At 50.8% G+C, this 20,224-nt stretch overlaps 1 protein-coding gene across 1 annotated transcript in view; it reads right to left on the reverse strand.

Moving 5' to 3' along the window:
• Window positions 7,087–20,224, reverse strand: part of GAN (gigaxonin) — a 68,225-nt gene continuing 55,087 nt past the window's right edge. Inside the window, exon 11 of the mRNA XM_003126840.6 lies at window positions 7,087–20,178. Coding sequence (XP_003126888.2) covers window positions 19,997–20,178 — 182 coding nt within the window. The 3' untranslated portion in view covers window positions 7,087–19,996. The remainder of the gene's footprint in view (window positions 20,179–20,224) is intronic.

Consider the following 20,224-nt stretch of genomic DNA (forward strand, 5'->3'; position numbering starts at 1 on the left):
GGATGGGTCACACTTACCTCTAGCCTGGTGTCTTGTGACAGAGGCTGGCATCACAAATGTTTGCTGAGCACCTCCTGGGCACTGGATGAAGCAGTAGGAGCTCAACAAGGAACAGACAGACAAGGCCCATGGGCTGATGGAGGCGGCACTCCGGGGTGTGAGTGTGGGGGAGCCGGGGGAGCAAGGAAGAAACCAAAAAAGTGAACAAATAATGATGATGAAAGCTTGTAATAAGGGCTATGTATCAGTTATCTTTTGCTGCGTAACAAACAGTCCTTGACATATGGCTTATAACAGCCATCATTTATTTCCTCCCAACTTTGCAATTTGGGCTGGGCTCGGCCGGGTGGGCGGTTCTTTTCCGGGTCTTGCCTGAGGGCCTTTGTAGCCTTAGCGTTTCAGTGGTCTCACCACTTGTCTCCTCTCTCTCCTTGGTTTCTTATCATCCAGTCGTCTAGCCTGAGGGCTTCCTTAAGTGGTGGCCAGAGAGTCCCAAGAGGACAAAGGCAGACGCCATCTGGGACCCAGGCTTTGGGACTCATGCCATGTCACTTCTGCCCCTTTTTACTGGCAAAGGAAATATCCAGACTGGCCGAGATTAGGAGATGGGAAAATTAACTCCTTCCTTTTTTTGGGTGTGGGAGACGATGCAAAATGATATGACCCCATTTTTCAATCCTTCCCAGGCCAGGAAAGAGAGAGACCAGGTGATGAAATTGGGCGGAAGTCAGAACTCAGGCCCAGAGACACACGTGCTTGGTTTCAACAGCGTTCTACTCAAAAAAGCAAAAACAAACCAAAAAACCCAAACAAGCAAAAGGAACAAACAAACAAATAAAAGACCGCAGGCATTCCCGTTGTGGCTCAGCATGTGAAGAACCTATGTATCTGGAATCTAATCTATGGCACAAACGAAACTTTCCACAGAAAAGAAACTCAGGGACTTGGAGAACAGAGCTGTGGTTTCCAAGGGGGAGGGACTGGGAGTCTGGGGTTGCAAACTATTGCATTTTGAGCGGATGAGCGATGAGATCCTGCGGTAGAGCACAGGGCACTATATCCAGCCTCTTGTGATGGAACATGATGGAGGACAATGTGAGAAAAAGAATGGATGTTTATACATGTAAGACTGGGTCACTTCGCTGTACAGTAGAAATTGAAAGAACACTGTAAACTGACTATAATGGAAACAATAAAAATCATTAAAAAATAAAAAAAAAAAAGAACCTGACATAGTGTCCATGAGGATGCAAGTTGAATCTGTGGCCTCACTCAGTGGGTGACGAATCTGGCATTGCCGCGGCTGTGGCGGCTGTGGCACAGGCCTGCAGCTATAGCCTGGGGACTTCCGTATGCCACAGGTGCAGCCCTCAAAAAAAAAAAAAAGAAACAACAACAACAACCATAACAAAAAACACCCCAAACCCCAAACAAAACAAATTCACTTTATTTATGTTTTGTCTTTTGTCTTTTTAGGGCCACACCCGTGGCATACGGAGGTTCCCAGGCTAGGGACTGAACTGAAGCTGTAGCTGCCGGCCTACACCACAGCCACAGCAACACCAGATCTGAGCCATGTCTGTGACCTACACCACAGCTCACGGCAACGCCGGATCCTTAACCCACTGAGCGAGGCCAGGGATCGAACCCACAACCTCATGGTTCCTAGTTGGATTCATTTCCATTGCGCCACGACGGGAACTCCTCCAAAACAAATTCACTTTAAATGCAGACACCCAGAGCACTTCACGTAAAACTCTGGATTTTCCAGTGTCTCTGGGAACACCTGGCCCACAGTCCCACATGGCTACAGAATATCTGCTGCAAGAGGGCTGCCTCCACCAGACTGGGCGTCAAATTCTCACCTCCCCTAAGGATTCCTAACCCTGAGGCTGAGGGTCCAGGGACATTAGGACCCTGCTGGCATTGTGCTCCTGACAGCAGAGCTAAGGAGAAAAGCGAAACCTCGCTCCTACCCGTGGAGAAATGAAAATGGAATGAGAAGAGCCCAGGTTTGGTTATTTGTATCGTGTTTGCCACTTGTACGTGTTTGCCGAGAATCAGCAGGTGGTTCGCCACACCTCTGCCTCCCCTTGGGATCGCTCAGGCCCTTGGGCATTGTCCACTCTTCAGGGTCAGAGGAGAGGAGCAGAGACGTTCTCCATAAAAGACAAGCCGTGGCTGTGCCCCGAAGGATGACAAGCCAGGATAAGCGCTTAGCTGAAGGAAGCGGCATAGGATGTGCCAAGGCCCTGTGGTCACAGAGGGTCCCGAGGGCTGAAAGGGGAGGGCTCCGTGGCAGAGAATGAAGCTGCAGCAGCGGGCGAGGGACTCCCTGCCGTACTTCCAAGGCCACAGACTGAAGGTCGGGTTTCATTCTTAAGGCAGTGGGACCGCAGCAAAGAGTTTGTAAGCTCAGGGATGACAGTCGGATTTCTAAAAGCTGAGAGGGCAGCTCGTGAAGGGAGGGGGCTGGGACTCGAGGGCTGGGCTTTTAGAGATGCTGAGAGGATCTGTCTGTCAAGACGCCTGTCTGTCTGAAGGACGTCTGGGCAGAGAGAGGTCTCCCGTGATACAGGTGGCCCAGAGCCTCTGCTGTAGCCTCTGCAGCATACAAAGTTTGGGTGGCAGGGCCCTGGAGGAGTGGGGCCAGCAACAAAAGCCTCGGCAATGTCCCGCCAACCCTGGAAGCAGATGCACCGTTTCCAAAAGTGTCTGGAAGACAGAGGGTCTCCTCTGGCTGAACAGGAGAGTCAGCTGGGGCCTGTTCCTGGGCCCCTCCTGAATAATCAAGGTCAGACTTGGGCGGGAGGGTGGGGTTGTGGAGTGTCCTTCGGCTGCTGTAACAAAGCACCACCATCATATATCATCTCGGGGTGCGGGGTCAGACGTCCCACGTGGATCTCCCTGGGCTAAATTCAAGGTGTCTCACGGATCGTCTTCTTTCTGGAGGCTCCAGGGCAGAATCTGTTTCCTGCCTTTTGCCACCTTCTAGAGGCCACCCACATTCCCTGGCCTGGGGCCACGTGTGGCCCCAACCTCTGCTTCTCTGCTCACCTCTCCTCTCTGGCCCTCCTGGTGCCCTATTATCAGAACCCCTGGAATGATGCAGGGCCCCCCTGGATAGTCCGGAAGCATCTTCCCATCTCAAGTCTTTATAATCACATCTGCAAAGTCCCTTCTGCCGCATCAGGTCACAGGGGCGCTGGGGGCCCATCAGGGACGAGGACACAGACGTCGCTGGGGGCCGGGGGTGGTGCTGGGGGCGGGGCACAGTTCCACTGACCACAGGAGGTAAGGGATCGCAGGCCCCCGGGCACCGCTGGCTTTTCTGGCCAGGTCTCCAGGCCAGGGGCATGGGGACCCATCAGAGTGTCAGTCCCCCCGGGTTGTGTCTCATGACAAAAAGAGACACCATGAAGGTGAGAGGACAGCTGTAGGAAGAAGCCAGGCCTGTGCATCAGAAACGCCCGTGTCCACACCCCCACGCTGCCTCTGACGGCCACATGACTTGCAACAAGGGACTCGACTGGCCTGTGACATTCTTATCCACTGGCTGAGGGTCAAGATGGCCCCTTAGGAACGAGGTGAGGATGGCCAATGGCAAAGGACCCACCACTAGGAAGGTAGCCATCGATGCTGGTTCCCCAGAAGCCTCTGGGCAGCTTAAAGGATGGGAGGGAAGGCGGCTCAGGGGGGGCCGACACCCCAGGCAGGTGACCCCCCTCTTCCTCCTCCTTCTCGGCCTCCCCGCTGCACTGGGCAAACACAGAGATAAGAGAATCTGGCCAGGCTGTGACTGTTAGTCAGTTTCCCCTTTCCTGGCCATAGCTGATAAGTATATCCTGCTGGATAAAAATACATCCACGCTTACGGTAAGATTCCCAGGCTGGGAATTCTCGGAGCACCCCGCCTCCAGCCTGGGGGGGGGCGTGTGTTGCCTTGCCCGACAAACGTTCCAGAAGAGGCTGCGGCTCCTGGGTGCGGGGTCCGGCGGCCCTGCCAGGCTCTGGGCTGGAGAGGAGGCGGTTACTGCTGCTGGGGAAGCAGCAGGCCAGGCGGGGCCGTGGGGCAACGCGCTCTGTTTATAACCTATGGCGCGGATGGAGCTGAGAAACCAGAGCCCAGGAGCTGGTGCGGGATCTGGCTGTGCACTGGCAGGGGCTTGGGGCCACAGAGGAGCCCCTTCAGCCCTCCCTACATCCCCAGGATGAGGCCACTGTCCCCAAGGCACAGGGGGTGAGGGTCGGTGGTGGAGACTGGCTTTGAATCCAGCAGGCTGGGGTTGATCGGGTTCCTGGTGAATCTAATTTAGCAAAGCTGTTCAAGTTTTCAGTTTCCCGAGGGTGAGGAAGAGGCCTGTGGAGGCCCCAGACTCCAGCAGACACACCCAGACACTCAGCAGCACCCCCCCTCCCCGCCCCCCGCGCCGCCCCGCCGTCTTCTCGCTGCACTGCTTTGGATAAGAAAGTGGATTCCACATCTCCTCAGGCTTCCCGACAACGCAGCATCCAGGGTTGGTCTTTCTTATTTGCTTCCTACATTCCACCCCTCCTGTTTTTTGAGGTAAACTTTGCATAACACAAAGGATTTTAAGGTGTGGGATTCAAGGGCGTTTGGTACATGTACGAAGCCAGGCAAGCATCGTTTCTTTCTGGTTCCAAAACGTTTTCTTCACTCGAAAGGAAACCCCAGGCCCATGAGCAGTTCCTTCCCACTCCTACCCTCCACCAGGGCCCTGGCAACCTCGGGTCTACTTTCTGCCTCTAGGGATCTGTCTTCTCTGGACATTTCATATAAATGGAATCGTGTAATCTGTGGTATCTTGTGACTGGCTTTCCCTTGGCGTACTTTCAAGGTTCTTCCTGTGGGAGGCCACATCAGTGCTTGTTCCTTTTTAATGGCTGAATAGCATTCCATCTAAGAACAGACCACGGGGTACGGATCCACTCATCTCTTGGTGGACATGCAGGTTGTCTCCACCTACTGGCTAAGGTGAGTAGTGCTGCTGTGAACATTCGTTTGAGCCCGCCTTCATCTGTCTTGGGAGCGGAATTGCTACCTCACGTGGTAAGTCTGTTTCACTTGTGGAACAACTGCCAAATCGTTTCTCACAGCAGCTGCCCCATGTTCCAGTCCCACCAGCAGTGCACTAAGGTTCCAACTTCTCTACATCCTCAGCAGCACTTGCTATTTTCTGTTGCTGCTGTTTCAGGATAGCCATCCTAGTGTGTGCCAAGTGTGGACCTGATGCTTTGAAAGTGGAGCTGGGACACCGCACAGCACCAGCTCCACTGGTCCAGCTGGGGAAGCGGGTTTCCAAGGTCATCCTGGAGCTCAAGCCCTCTGCCCTTGGCCATCCCAGTGCCTCTGCAGCCCCAGCGGTGACTTTATCAGCAGGGAAAGCGTGGCAGAGAAAGATCTTTGGGTACAAATGGCCTGGGGCCAGTGGAAGCTGCTGACTCAGCCCTTAGAAAAAATTTGATGGGGACGGCTAGGGGGCATATCCTACTCTCACCCAGATTTCAGGAGCTGCTCTAAATCCCCACGGGCAGGGGACATGAATGGAGTCCCTCAAGTTCTCCAGAAGCTATAGGTTTCTTTTAAACACACACACACACACACACACACACACACACACACACACACACACACACACACACACAGCCTTGATTCCAAAAGGGTCTTGGATCTTGAACCATCACTTATTCCAGATGACAAAACGGTGGCGGCAGCAGCGCTGGAGCCCCGGATTCAGCTCCCATCTAGGAAGTCTTCCCTGACCAACCCTTCAGCTGTTTGATTTCCACCCTTGGCCATTAAGCAAACAGACGAGCAGCTTTCAAGAAGGTCTGTCCCCTCTCCCAGAGACAGGCCACTGGACCGCCTGGCCTTGAACCCAGCTCTGCCCTCCCACCACGGGGCCTGCGAGTTTGGCCAAGGGACAACGTCTCCAGGCCTCAGTTTCCTCTGCTGTAAAATGGGCTGTTGAGAGGATGATGTGTGTTAACATGCGAGGCGGTCGAAGCAGCCCCTGTTGCAGTTGGTCAACATGATAGTATTACTCTCTAAGGTGGGCAACAGCGTCAGGAAGGGACCCCGTCAACACCTCGTGTCCCATCTCCAGGTCTTTGGGGTCATTCCCCCAGAACTGGGTTCCTCTGCAGGGCGGGCCTCGAGCAGACCGGCATTTCCTGTACGTTAGATGGATGAGAAATGGAGGCGCTGAGAGGGTCGACACGGCTGAGTTTCCTGGGAGGCGAGGGGCACAGCCGGGACCCTTCGGAGCTGCCGGCAGAGGCCTGGGCGTTGCAGGGCTGGGCTTCAGGCCCCGGCAGCTCTGACCACACCCTTCTGCATCCAGCCAACTTAGGCACTGGTTTCTGGCCAAGACTTTGTTTAAAGAAAGGGTTCCACAGCCACCTTCCCACCCTCCAAAGATAAAAGGCTTGCAAACCACTGGACCATGTAAGCATCTTGCTATTTATGGAAGGTGGAAAAAAATTAAAACCAGCTTCTAAACCTACCCGACACTATATTATATGATTGAGGAGGAATGTTCCTTCTCTTCTTCTTTCTAAGGGATTTCAGAGGTGAGTCTGGCAGACGTCGCGGGAGGGTCTCTAAGCTCCCTGCCCCTGTCGTTGGTGGAGATCTGCCTGTGACATTCTTCAGCACCCCTGGTCTCTGTCGCCTTGTCATCTCTGGACGTTACCGCAAGCAGAAACTACAGAGAAGTCCGTTTGTCACCAAGGGAATTCTCCGGGATCTAACCAGACCTTTGAGGTCAAGGTCCTCTATCCTCTTACGCCTATTTCCTTCTCGCTTCCAAGCAAAGGACGTCTTTCTGGGGGAGAGAGAACGGGGACTTATTCTCAGAGCGAATGGGAGACACCCAGGCAAGGCCTGTGGAGTGTGGCCAAAGGGTGTATTTGACACGGTGAGCCAGGAGCCAGGGAGCTGGCACCCAAACCATTCCAGCTGTGGCATTAAGGAAAAGACAATATTCCATTTAGAAGCCAAGCCAAGCTGTATCGACAATGCTCACCTAGCAGGAACTGCTGTAAAAATCAGAACCGATCACAATGCCTTCCCCATCGAAGTGTTTTATTAGGCGAATTAAACAGCTTAAAGACGATTCTCTTGTTCGGTACCCTTCTAGAAAATATTTCAAGTTTTAAATGAACTTCCGATACATAAAACAAAATTTACTTTACCATAGACAAATTTCAGATCAAAATACAACACTCTGTTTCTGTTTTCTTACAGTTATAAAAGCCCGTCGATACAAACTACATAAAAAAGATAAAACACTTTCACTGATCCTTGGTACAAGAGAACAGCACAATTGCAGTATGTCCCCAAAGCACAAACCCTGTGCTCGTGAAACGGGATCAACCCCACGGTTACCCCACAATCAAATGAAGCAGGTAAACAAAGCACGTGCTACTTAATTCAAGAAGTTAACACACCCTCTTTGCATCAGTATTATTTGTAAACCATAAAGCGACTTGGTAAGAAAGGTTACTAAGTCCAAATTACTTCAGCATCACGAAAATGTCATACCGGCAACGGAATAGAAAATTACTTCTGCAGAACAAACGAATCCACTTGGACCAGAGGATGCTGGAGACAGGACGTTTCAATGAAAGCACATCACCGCAATTTATTTCTCTGCTATCCTACTGAATGCGGGGAGTCTAATTCTACAGGTTGCAACTTCCCAGTGCTTCAAAGAGTTTAAACTTTCTACATCATGTCTTCTGTCTAGCTTATGTATATAGCGCATTGCAAAGCTCCGGTTTTCTCAGCAGCAGGTCTTTCTTTAAAAATCTGGATCCCTCAGTGCACACAACATAACCTCATCTAGGTACACGTCAACGTAGACTGCTCAACTTGGACCCTTACCAGATAATAAGAGCTGCAGGGTTTAAATTAAAAAGCTATTCTATAGGCACACCATGTCAGAAACTAAGAGATACACTAACTAAGCAAAGATCTGTGTTTAAGAGGATGAATTCTGATACGGAACTTCGGGAAGTCGGTACTCAAGGACGCCATGGTATTAAAAGCATCAAAAAGACGAATCGAGAGTGTGCTACAACCTGACCAGGGTGACCGTCACGTACAGCGGCTGGTCCCATGCAGACAACCCGTCAACGGGAGGGTTGCTGGTGGTTCTGCTGGACCAGAGCCTGCTGTGAAGGTGAGCCCTGAACTTGGGAGGGTCAAGCTGAATTTACAGTCCTGTTTTAAGGAGTTCTCTTGGTCGTCTTCTCTCGGAGCAGAAGACGGCCCTGGTGATAGAAAACGTTTAGAATGAGTGATGGATGGACCTGGTTCACAGACAGGGACACGCATCTCTGTCACCAGGAACGCACAGTGAGAAAGCGAAGTCTGCCAGAGCCTGCTTGAGGGGCTCCTAAAAGCCAGTGTCTGAGGAGCGGGGAGTGAAGGGGTGGGGTAGGGAGGGGCTCTTGTTTAATCCACGGATCCCTCCCAGCTCCGCTGCTGCAACTGCAGAATGGGCTCTAACGGGTGTTCCAAAGTTCTGCCGAAAGCATGGTTATTTTTCATGGTCGTCACAATGCACAAATGGTACGATTCAGAGTGGAACAAGTGTCACGACGTCACTAGCGACGTGAAGGGGGACAGGAAGGAGGAACCACACAAAAGCTGGGTTATAAGTGAGTCAAAATGAGAGAATCCCATCAGCAGACAACGCCACTGACGCTCAATTAATTAGGGGAGCATTGCTAACCGGCCCGCACTTTTCTCATCCAGAGGCCACTTAATACACTTCCCACCCTAAAGTATCTCCTCGTGGAATCTGGTGATCTCCGATGTCATGCGCAACTATCACATGCAGGTTCCCCTACAGGAAAACGATGCTGTAAACTCACCAAAATTGGAGGCTTATTTTTAAGGTGATGACACCCTTTGGCCCCACGTACCAGATCCTACGTAATTTTTTACAAAAAGCATAAAGAGTCAAATTCAACGAGCGAATGCAGAGATGACAAGAGTACACTTATTTTCTGGAGTTTCTTCTGAAGCAAAAAAATCCTTTTGAAAAAAAAGCCATGAGAAGATGCTTCTCTTCTCGTACACAAGCAATTCTGGTGTCTGATTTTAGTCTCAGCTGGGAGTGCAGTGGGTTCTGAAGTCAGAGCTAAAGGAGAGGAGACACAGCCTTGCCCTGCTCTCAGGAACCCACGGGGGGTGGCAGACGCCGTGGGGCCTGCGTGGCGCCTGAAGGCCGGGTGCTGAGGTAGTGCGTGCGGCGTCTGGAGCCCCTCTGTCTGGCTCCAGGACAGAGCCCTGAGAACCTCGGGGGCAGATGGGGAAGGGGCGGGGGGCAACTCGGGCCTCGGGGAGGCTGTTCTGGTCAAGCTGCTGAAGGAGCTCAAAGCTGCACTTGGCCACGCGGGGGGCTGGGGGAGGCCCCGGTCCCCCTCCCGCCCCCCGTTCTCACCCGGGAGGGGCAGAGTGGTGCAGCCTCTGGGAGCTGCCCGGGGTGACCCGCCTGGCTCCCTGGCAGCAGAAAGTGCTGGTCGCAAAGGCCAGGTCGGCGGCTCCCGGAAGAACGCCTTTCTCCAAGTATTTTTAGGATAATGGTCTGGGGCACCAGAAGAGTCTCCCCTGCCTTTTTTGGGGGACACATAATTCAAGCAGTTAAAAAACCAGGCTGGGAGAGGGAAGGGGTGAGACGGTGGGACGCGATGTCGGGATTAGCCTGTAAGTCAGGGCGCTCTCAACACATGACCCAAACCATCTCCTTCCACCTGACTGAGCTCCTCGGCGGCCCAGCAAGGAGGCTCCACCTGCAGCCTGTGCGGGCAGAAGGGGACGCGGGGAAGAGAATGAACACTGGTCCAAACAGGTTATTCGACGGTGCAGACACCGAGGAGATGGGGAGAAAACCCACATGCCTGGGAGAGCAGAGCACACAGCTCCCTCCCTAAGACCAGAACCTGGACCTGGACGGGAACTGGGGGTGCCCTGGTCCCCACTTGTTCCCTCTGCTCTGGGGCAGGTGGAGTGGGGAAGAGACTCAGACTCAGACGGGGGAGTGACACCCTCCCTCTCCCTCCAGAACCAGGAGTGAGACTGAGGGGGATGGGGTGGGGGTGGGGGTGGTCAGAGAAGGAGGAGAGGCAGAGCCCGAGGGGAGGCCGGTCCTCTGGCAACGCCTCTAAGGGATGACACGGTAACCCTCCAGCAAGGGGACCCAGGCCTGGAGGTGGAGGGGCTGGAAGAGGTCGGCCCAGCCGGCTGCCCCCGCCCATCCCCTGACAGCCTCTCAGGCCCCGGGGGCAGCCAGGCCCTGCTGAAAAGATGGTCACTCGGCAGCTTTCCTAAGCCTGCAGAGATCCTGAGAGATTTAGGAAAAACAGCACAGAGAAAGCAGGAATCACTGTTCTAGGTGACAGCACGGTTTGAGGGCGATCTCTAGAAATATGTTTGTTTCTGAGGGTTCTGCTGCTGCAGCTGTGGCCAGAGTCAAGGGAAGGTGAGTGGGGGGGGGCAGCGGGACCGGGCGGCGGGGGGTGGGGGGTGGCATGGCGAAAGGACAAAGACGCCTCTCAAAGACAAGGTGCGAGTTAGAGGACGAGCCTTGCTCGCCTTCCCACTTTGTCACTAACCTGCTCGCCCAACCTCCTGTCTGCAAGAAGCTTTGCGGACTGGGACCCCTCTCCTGGCACCAAGCAGGACTCCTCTCGCTGACACCGAGACCCTGGCAGTCCCGGGCGCTGGGGGCCACCGAGGGGATGGCCCTCGGAGCTGAGCCCAGCGCTGCAGGGCCCGTTGTCTTACCAGGCAACTCTCGGTGACAGTTCTGAAGCTGATGGACACGTCCTGCCTCTACAGCTTTTGTCTGGTGGCCTGAGCGAGGCGCTCTGCTCGTCCCGAGGGCCGGAGCCTGGCCGCCAACCCAGCTGCCATCCTCCAGGTGGCCTCGAGGCTGGCTCAGCCTCTCTGGCGGAGGTGCGGGGCCCGGGGGCCCGGCGTGCGCGAAGCTGCAGAGCCACCTTTCTGGCTCCCGCCCCCACGCAGACCAGGGCACCGGGCTTGGGTGAAGCGGTTGGCTCATGTTCACATGATCCGCGATTCCCGCCTGCCCCGCTCTTTCTCTCCCCTTCACATGGGAACCATCTTCTCTGAACCTGGACATGAGGCTACACTTAGCCACGTGATTAGACTGTAAAAAGCACTGCAGAGCCTGGCACCCAGCGCTGAATTCCGCCACCACTTTCCTCTGCTGTCTGTATTTTTACACAAGTTACTAATGAAAACGTTAAAAACAGACACTGCTCGAGTGGCTCCACCGACGACGCCAAGGCTGCGATCGGGTCAGCGCTGCCCGGTACTTCTCAGCCCTCTCACGTCTGCTTCTACTTCCTTTTCTCAATCACAAAAATACCAGGAATGACTTTATCAAATGTCTAACTGAAATCAAGATAAGCTGGGTATGTCACGTACCTGCTAAATCCGCCAGTCTGTGATCTGAACTGGAGAGGAAGGGATTTTATAAAAGGATTAACCAGTTCACTTTGGGGATCAGTTTCTTAAATAACCCTTCTTTATCTGAAGGTACAGAAATTACACACACATACAACATAAAGTTTGTTTTTAAGTTTCACATAACATTCAAGCTCAGGAGTTCCCTTCATGGCTCAATGGTTAACAAACCCGACTAGGATGCGTGAGGATGGGAGTTTGATCCCTGGCTTCGCTCAGTGGGTTAAGGATCTGGCATTGCCATGAGCTGTGGTGTAGATTGCACATGCAGCTCAGATCCCGCGTTGCTGTGGCTGTGGTGTAGGCCAATAACTATAGCTCCGATTCGGCCTCTCGCCTGGGAACTTCCAGGTGTCATGTGAGGTGGCTCTAAAAAGCAAAAAAACCAAAAAACCAAAAAACATCCAAGCTTAGAAAGCATCGTTTAGGTCTACTGATCTCAAACAGAGGTCTTAAAATATCCTTATCTGACCAATGAAGACAACTACCTTTGATATTTCAAGGAAAGAAGAAAATTCCAACTTCAGGAAAGAGTTTTAAATATTAGAGTACTTCATTAGGCAAATCCTGAAATAAGAGATATTTATGACCACTCTAAACATTCTAAACATGTATTTTGGGGTTTCTACTCTCTAGAGTTATTGTGAATTTAGGTATTGGAGAAGCAGAGCAGAATCACGGATCCAGAAATTAACTAAATTTGTAAAAGCAAACGCACACATACTAGTGGACCCTGGGGTGGCAGACAGGAGAATGACAGGGCGCTGAGGCCAGAGTGGCTGGGGGCAGGCAGTGCGGGCCCCAAAGCTGCTGACGGCATACGTCACTCCAGGCTGGTGGGTGGCAGCAGCAGCCACGGTCTTTAGTGGCCCAGTTCTCACCTTCCTCACTCTGCTGCCCCCTCTCAGCAAGCCTGGCAGGGAAACACCTGTTACCTGCTTGTACAGGGAAGAGCTGGAGCCTCAGGGTCAAAGGGCTTCCAAGCTCACAGAGCAGTCGGCGTCTTCAAGCCCACGTGCACCTGCAGCGAGACCCACGGGTGCTCATGACCACTGGGCTCGCCTGGGACAGGACATGGCCCATTTACAGACACTGTCCTCAAAAATAACTAAAATGGGAAAGCTGGGGCTTTCGACGGGTGAGCCTCGTTTCTCAGGAAACCACTCGGGGGGATCCCCCGTGACTGATGCTGGACGTGCTGCCACCCGAGGAGAACTTAGCTGAACTCTGCCGTCGGCAGCAAGCCCTTTCGTCTAAAAAGCACGAGCATAAATGTGATCTCTCATTCATGCACAGGGGCAGTTAAGGTTTTAGATCTTACCCAGTATGGAAGTTACGCCTCGTACACTAAGTTTTCAGGAAGGGGCATATCTCTTTTGATCATGAGTGGTACCGGGTAATTCCTAGAAGAAATCACCCCCAGGAGGGGTCTGTCTATAAGAACTGATGCCCCCACAGCTGCCCCTAACTTACCCCCCAGCTAAGCTGACACATGCGGGGCGGACAGCGCCCACGTGTGCCCTGTAGAGGCGCTGCAGGGGGAAGCTGGGGACGCTCCACGGACACAAACCGAAGCTGATAGCTCGTGATGGTAAGTATACTTCGATACTGTGTTGTTCGGTCACCTCAAACCTGCACTTTGGGAACACGCCAGTGTTTCCTTTTCAAACCCCAGGTTGTGAGAACTAAAAGAGGACAGGAGCTTTGTGATGAGCCCTCTGCTTCCATCAAAATTAAGATTCTTGGGAAACAAATTCACGAAAACACTCAAGAGATCCTTAAAATGCTATCCGTAGCACCTTATAGAAAATGAAACACAGTGGCCCCACGCATCAAAATTCCAAGCACTGGGTCCAATTACAGAGAAAAAAAATGTCTCCTGTCTGATCCCACCGAGGATGGCAATGAAGCCGTCTATTTGCCACACAGCAGTGGCGTTTAAATATACAGCTTTTCTACGTTATGAAAACACAGCCTTGTAAAGACTCTTTAAAGTTCAAGTCGAGTTTCAAGTAATCACTTTGCAGCAGCTCTAGGAGAATTATTGTTCCTTCTGATTAAAAGTGCCTATTAAAAAAAAAAAAAAAAAGAGGCGGTAAAATGGAAACTACGCCTTAGAGAATTGTATTCGTCAAGGCCGCTTACTGCTTTGCTTCCAGGCTTTTGTTAAAGGACAGAATGTGTTGAATTCTTCTAAACTGGCAGCGGATCAAGCACAACACTACATAATGAGGTAGCTGAGAACGGTTTTTCCTATAAACACGCGGAACCAGGGAATAAGTGCATGTGTAATTCTCCTCCAATTAAACAGGAAACATGATAAAGCAAACTGCTTGCAGTCATCTTTCAGCCGCCAAGTTCCTCAGTTTAACTTGGAAAAAATGTAAGCCCAGGTTCTAAGGTACACCTTCTTCGTGACTGGTGGGTGAGAATAATAAAACTAAGATACTTAAAAGCCAACAACTTGTACTGAAATGCTAAAAAAAAAGGTCTGAGACGTGTAATTCACCAAGCAGAAAGAAAGACGGACCTGCATCCACTTGGGATCTGAATTAGCTGAAGGCGTCGCTGGTCTACACGGGCCACGTGAAACGGCGAAGCCTCCGCACGTCACCTCCGGCAGTGTGTAGCCCACTCTCCCGGCTGTCACCCTTCCTACCTGCGTGTTCTCTAATTCAAGTCACAGCGATTTCAGAATTAACTCTATAGGGCCACGAGGACATCGGTATCAAAAATTGTCATTAGCCCGGAGTTCCCTTTGTGGCTCAGCAGTTTACGAACCCGACTAGGATCCAGGAGGATGCGGGTTTGATCCCTGGCCTCGCTCAGTCAGTTTAAGAAGCCGGTGTGGCTGTGAGCTGTGGTGTAGACTGGCAGCTACAGCTCCAATTTGACCCCTAACCTGGGAACTTTCCATCTGCTGCGGGTGTTGCCCTAAAAAGCAAAAAAATAAAATAAAATAAATAAATTAAAAAAATACACACACACACACACACACACATAATTAGCCCAAACTTCAATTTAGCAATTTTAAAAGATTAGTTTTTATCTCAAAATACAAAAAGAAAAGGCAAGAGACATGTCTCACGAGATCCTTACGCAATGTTGCTTTATGCGTCAGATAACTGATTTCGTAGGAAAGGGAAGAGCGCTCAGAGAACTTCGATGACAGAACTGGACAAGAATTAACTTTCCTGAATGGTATGCAACTGACTGTCCTATCTGAGCGTGCCGGATGTCTCATTTGCGATGAGACAAAGCTGAGATGTGCTTGAAATTCAAATACAAAAAAATGTAGACTTTTTACCGGCTGGCTTGCCAAAAATATAGAGGAAGTCTCCAGCCCAATAGGACTGAGACTTCATGTTAGCAGGCAGGACAGACTGAACCCGAGTTCACGTTCTTCTCAGTGGTGGGCAAGCGGGGTGTCCTCACCCCTGTACCGTGCATGTCTACGGTTTCCACAACCAGCTGTAAAGACCGCTCTAGGGATGACCAGGAAGCTAGCAAAATGCTCTCAGCATCCTAAGACACAGCATCTTTCCCCTTGCTGATAACACGTGCTAAGAAAGGGAGTATAAATGAAGCTTCAGCTCTTCAAAGATAAAAATGACTTCTCCTTCAAACACACACACACACACACCACTTTCATTCTTAGGACTTGGGAAAGTTCTCAAATTTCCTATGGCTGACTGACAAAGAAAGCCAAAGATCGTTTAGTTTATGTTTGTGCAACTTACAAAGGGTATGTTGGGGGTTTAAGTTATACCACAAATGATCATTCCATGATTAAAATACCTGTAGGCCTAGGAGTTCTCCTGCGGCCCAGCGGGTCAAGGATCCCGGCTGGGGTCACGGCTGTGGTGCACGTTTCACCCCTGGCCCGGGAACATCCACATGCCACAGGTGTGGCAAAAAACAAAAACCAAGCAAAAAAACTGGTACACCTAGAAAAGTAAGTGACTGTTTAACAGACTCACCAGGAAAGGATCATTCGAAGACCTGATCCTGCGGTTGGTGTCCACTCACATCGGAAGTGGGGAGTGGAGCTGTGTCTACTGGGCCTCTGCCCTACGGAGAGCACTGCCCCACGAGAGATGCGACATCAAAGCAGTTATGTTCTGGAGGGGACTCTGACCCGGGTGAAAAGCAGCAAACGAAACCCACCATTAAATGTGCATTAAATCATCAGGCGTGCTGCGTGCAGGGTCTGAAAAATCCTGCAGAACATGGGACCACGGAGCTGTGTGTCCCAGAGGCCAGGCATGTTTTAGTCTGGCCTGGTTTCCTGCTCTGGATGACGAGCCCAGCCCATCTGTGTACCACGTTCCTCATTTAAAATCTCCTTTGCAGCTAAGTCCTTTTCAGGGCGCTGAAGACCAGCGCCTGGATCATGAGGACACTCTAATCGGTGGTCAAACATGTACTGACTACCTCCTGCGTGTCAAGCACTGGGATTAGCAAAAGACTGAGACGGCGTCCCTGCCCACAGGGAGTTTGCAGTATTTCATCTGCCTCAATGCTGGGCTCACCAGAAACCCAAGCGGAGGTCTGAGAAAACGCTCAGTCAACATGGCTGATCGAATTCGGGGTGGGCTTCTCTGCACCCGTCGGGGGCTCTCCTCTCCCCAAGGCTCACGGCCTCGCCCCTCCCTTCCCTTCCACAGGGTGCCCTGCCAGGGGGCTCCAGCATCTTTAAAACTGATGCAGTGGAAGTGCTGTCTCATTCTTTTTCCAGATAATCACGTCTTCTGACCACAGGCAGCCTCCTTCTGACTCAAGAGAGCCAACATTCTGGAAGTTAATACTGCAGTGCTTTTAGCGCTCCTTGGAAAACTTTTGGGGATCCCTGGTTTGGTGCACTGAAGCAGGAATGCACCGAACGGAATCCCAACGGACCAAGGCAGCTAACACGTCTCTCCAAAAACCTAACTTGCCGCCCTGAGTTACTGAAGTGCTGCAGCCAAGGGGCCCTGTCTTCCCATGTCCACACGAAGGATGCCTTTCCTGTGCGTTGCCTAGGGAACTCCCCACTCATAAATGACAAAAACGGCACTTGCAAGGCATCACCGAAGAAAGTGCCATCATTAAAGTGGTAGTGCAGGATAAGAGAACACTTAGAGACAAACAACAGGCCCAACAGGCCCTAAATATTCTTTTTTGGTTGTTGCACAGATTGACAAAAGCCTACTGCTAGCTATCAACTCCTCACGGCAATGAAAGAAGGAACGAATGAAAGAAACAATGAATTTCTGAATTTCTTGGGCTAAATCTTCGCAGCACACCAACTTACTTGTTGGTAAATACTGTTTAACACACTCAAGGAGAGAAACATGAAGGCTATGTCAATATACACACTCAACATGAGTTTAACACAGTAGTATTAACTGAAGGGCCACAGGCTCAAGAATTTATCTGAAGCACCAGGAGACAATAATATAAGTAGTTTGGAACGGCAATTCCAAAAGTAAACATGTACAAACAGACTGAGCAAGTCACCTCTCTCTCTCTCTCTCTCTCTCTCTCTCTCTCTCTCTCTCTCTCTCGCCCACACACACACACACACACACACACACACTCTCTATCTCACACACACTTTTTACCTCTCACAGAATATAAGCACTATCATATACATACAAAATAATAAAGACTTCATTTTGAATTAAACTCTTAAATCTTTGAAAAAAATCTATATTTGGATGTATTAAACAAAGAAACAAACAAACCTACTTTATACCGTAGCCTGAAAGAGATCCTTTAAATAGTCACTCATTCTAACCTGAGACAACTTTCCTTCTCTTGGTGGGACAATGAAAATAAATTGCACTTCCCCCAAAGATACTGTATTTAAAATTTTGAGATCGATTCTTTTGCCGCTAATTCCAACATACACTTGGTAAAAGTGCCTTATGGAAAAAGAAGTATCAAAAATTTATCAAGAAAGGATGTTTCAAGGCCTAAGCGGAATGTTAAAACACAAACCTGTGTGAAATGAGTTAAAATTTATTTCACAATACTGAAATAACTGTAATTTACCAAGAATCATGATTAATTTTGGAACATAATAAAATTAAATACATCCCTATACTTCAACATAGTATTTTTATGTTTATATATAGTAAAATAACAGTTTGGCACTTAGCAGCTTTTGTTGGTTATTGCATCCCATATTATGTGGCAAATATATTTAAAAAATACTACCTAATTTCTGCAGCTACAGTTGTCAATGAACTGAATTAGAAAAAAAAAAAAAAAAGAACTATTTTTATAAAATGAATTGACTGGGTTATGCAGGCACTGGTAATATTGCAACAGGGACCCATTCACTCCCAAACAATGACCTGTTTCCTCGGAGAGGCCTGGTGTGGACGGGGAAGGACCTGAAACTTCAGAAAGTGAAGAAAAGGGAATTGCTACCTGTCACGGCTTGAACAGGACAGCAGCTGCTACTTCAATGTACCTCAGTTGTGGCTTCTCAAGGCCAAGGTTCTGTTTCGTACGGGGCATTTTACCACAGAGAATTCACTTTTCAGCCATGTGTGTCCTCTAAAACTAGCGTCTCGTTGTGAAAAGCTGCAGTGGCCATTTGCAGCTCTGATTAAAAGACATCCAGGGTATCTGGGAAGAAAGTGTGCAGACAACGGACCGGCAGCCAGTACGAAGCAACGAGGCCGGCTCTGCCTTCCGAACCAAGCTCGGCCGTGCAACCCTGGCCTCGTGCCACCGACAGAGACAATGACAACCTCACACCTTCTCTGACCCACCTCCTGGGCCAGGGTGGAGAGTTACAGTGGACACACACGGTCCCTAGAAGGTCCACTGGCAAGGCTCCTCGGCAGCTGTTCCAGCGCGGGGACTGACCTCGAAGAGGTGTGAGAAACAAAACCGGGGGCAGGTTCCCCTTCCACTGTCCGTGGGTGGGAAAGCACAAGCCATGGTTCACAGGCACGGGAAAAACACACAAACAGTGCATGCAGGAAGTTTCTAGAAGAAATTCCTCTTCTCAAATTAGAACCAAATGATACATTGATACCTTTGTTAATCTTTAAAATCAAATGCTGCTGCTTCTGTATACTGGGGGTGGGGGGCTGTAGAAAACAATCCGAAATGAGGTGCTCCATATTAAACTGACCGGAAATCCGAGAGTGCATAAATTCAAATTATGAAGTAATCAAGCACACCGAAGCCCCTGGTTCCACACCACGGTGGCAGAATTTGAATGGAAAACAAAACGTCTCACAAGGTGAGCGCCACTGGTGACAGACGTCCTCCCCCCACGGGCAGCGGGGCAGAGGCGCCGACCCGGGAGTGAGAGCGAGCAGAGGAGGAAAGGATTAATTCACTCGACTAGGAACAGAACGAAATTAAGTTGAGGTAGTTGATTCTACCAGCTAAACCTTACTTGTAATTTGTCTAAAACTCGTACTAGTGAACGGCACTGAGAAAATTCTGCTACAAAGTCTAGATTCTTGACATGGATTTTCACTCTAAGACACGTTTTCCAACCCTAAACAGTAGTAAACAAGACTGTGTGTGCTTTCAGACAGATTGTTTTTAAAAGTTTTTGATCCCTATATATCTTCTCTGGACAGGTTTCTCTTCTTTTTTCTTTTTTTTGGTCACAGCAGACCTGTATTAGGTACCCGACCCAGGTCCTTCTTCTATAAAGTCGCCTCCGAACATCCTCATCTTTATAAAGTGGTTTTGGTTGCGCGGGGGCGGGAGCAGGGCAGGGCACGAGGTCCTGCACCGCTCGGAGCGCGCCACCCCGGGAGTGGCGGCCTGGCACCCGCTCATCGGAGTTAAGACAGAAGCCAGCAACTCCCCTCCAGCTCATGGGAGGCCTGCCACCTGACGCATTCATGGGTCGCCTCTTCAGGTTACTAAGATAGAGTGTCATAAAGGAGACATTTTACCTTAGTTTCCATTCATCACAACACAATGTTAAAAAGGTTCTTAGGACAGAGTACTAGTAGTAAGTGGGCCTGGAGTCCAAGCTAACACTGCAGGCACAAACCTCAGCTTGTTGGGCAGAGTTAGGCATAGGATGTCCTCCCAAGTGCGGTAGAAAAGCAATCTTGGTATGTCTGGATATGTTGAGTTGCATATACGGATGTTTGTTTGTTTACCAAAGCCGGATACAGGTTCCCTCCAGGGAGAATGCACCTTAGTATTCTAACTTGGATATTTTACAGCATACCGATTCCCACTTCCCTTTTCCTTTGACAGTGACTAGCCCCGGGGGGTCTACAGACACATCTGTGGGAGGAACCGAGTCCTCCCAGGAGCTTCTCGGCAGACACCGGTTCTCCCCAGCAAGAGCTGAGGCCCAGGCTGCCGAGCGACAGCAAACCAGCAGAGTTACCACACAAAGGCCGGCGCGCAGAGCAAGGTTCGGCTGCCACCTCCGGTCCCCGCACGGAGCCGTGTCACGGCGCTTGGTCAGGAGCTCTGCTGCTGCTCTGCGTCCTCTTCAAGGGGAGTGAACACGGATCCGGAACAAGCCTTGCTGCAGCTGCAGGCGGAAGAGCTTGCAGTTGGCAATACGCAAGGCTGCGCAGCCGGTGCGGCGGAGGTCGGAGGGCAGCAGGGGCTTCGTGTGGTGCCAGGTCCCCGTGCTCCTTTTGAACTCCCGCACGTAGTCGTAATTGGTACCTGTGCCAGGAGAGTAAGCAGAGGTGACACACATGCCTCGGCATCC

Source organism: Sus scrofa, chromosome 6 (assembly GCF_000003025.6).
Source record: "Sus scrofa isolate TJ Tabasco breed Duroc chromosome 6, Sscrofa11.1, whole genome shotgun sequence".
NCBI lineage: Eukaryota > Metazoa > Chordata > Mammalia > Artiodactyla > Suidae > Sus > Sus scrofa.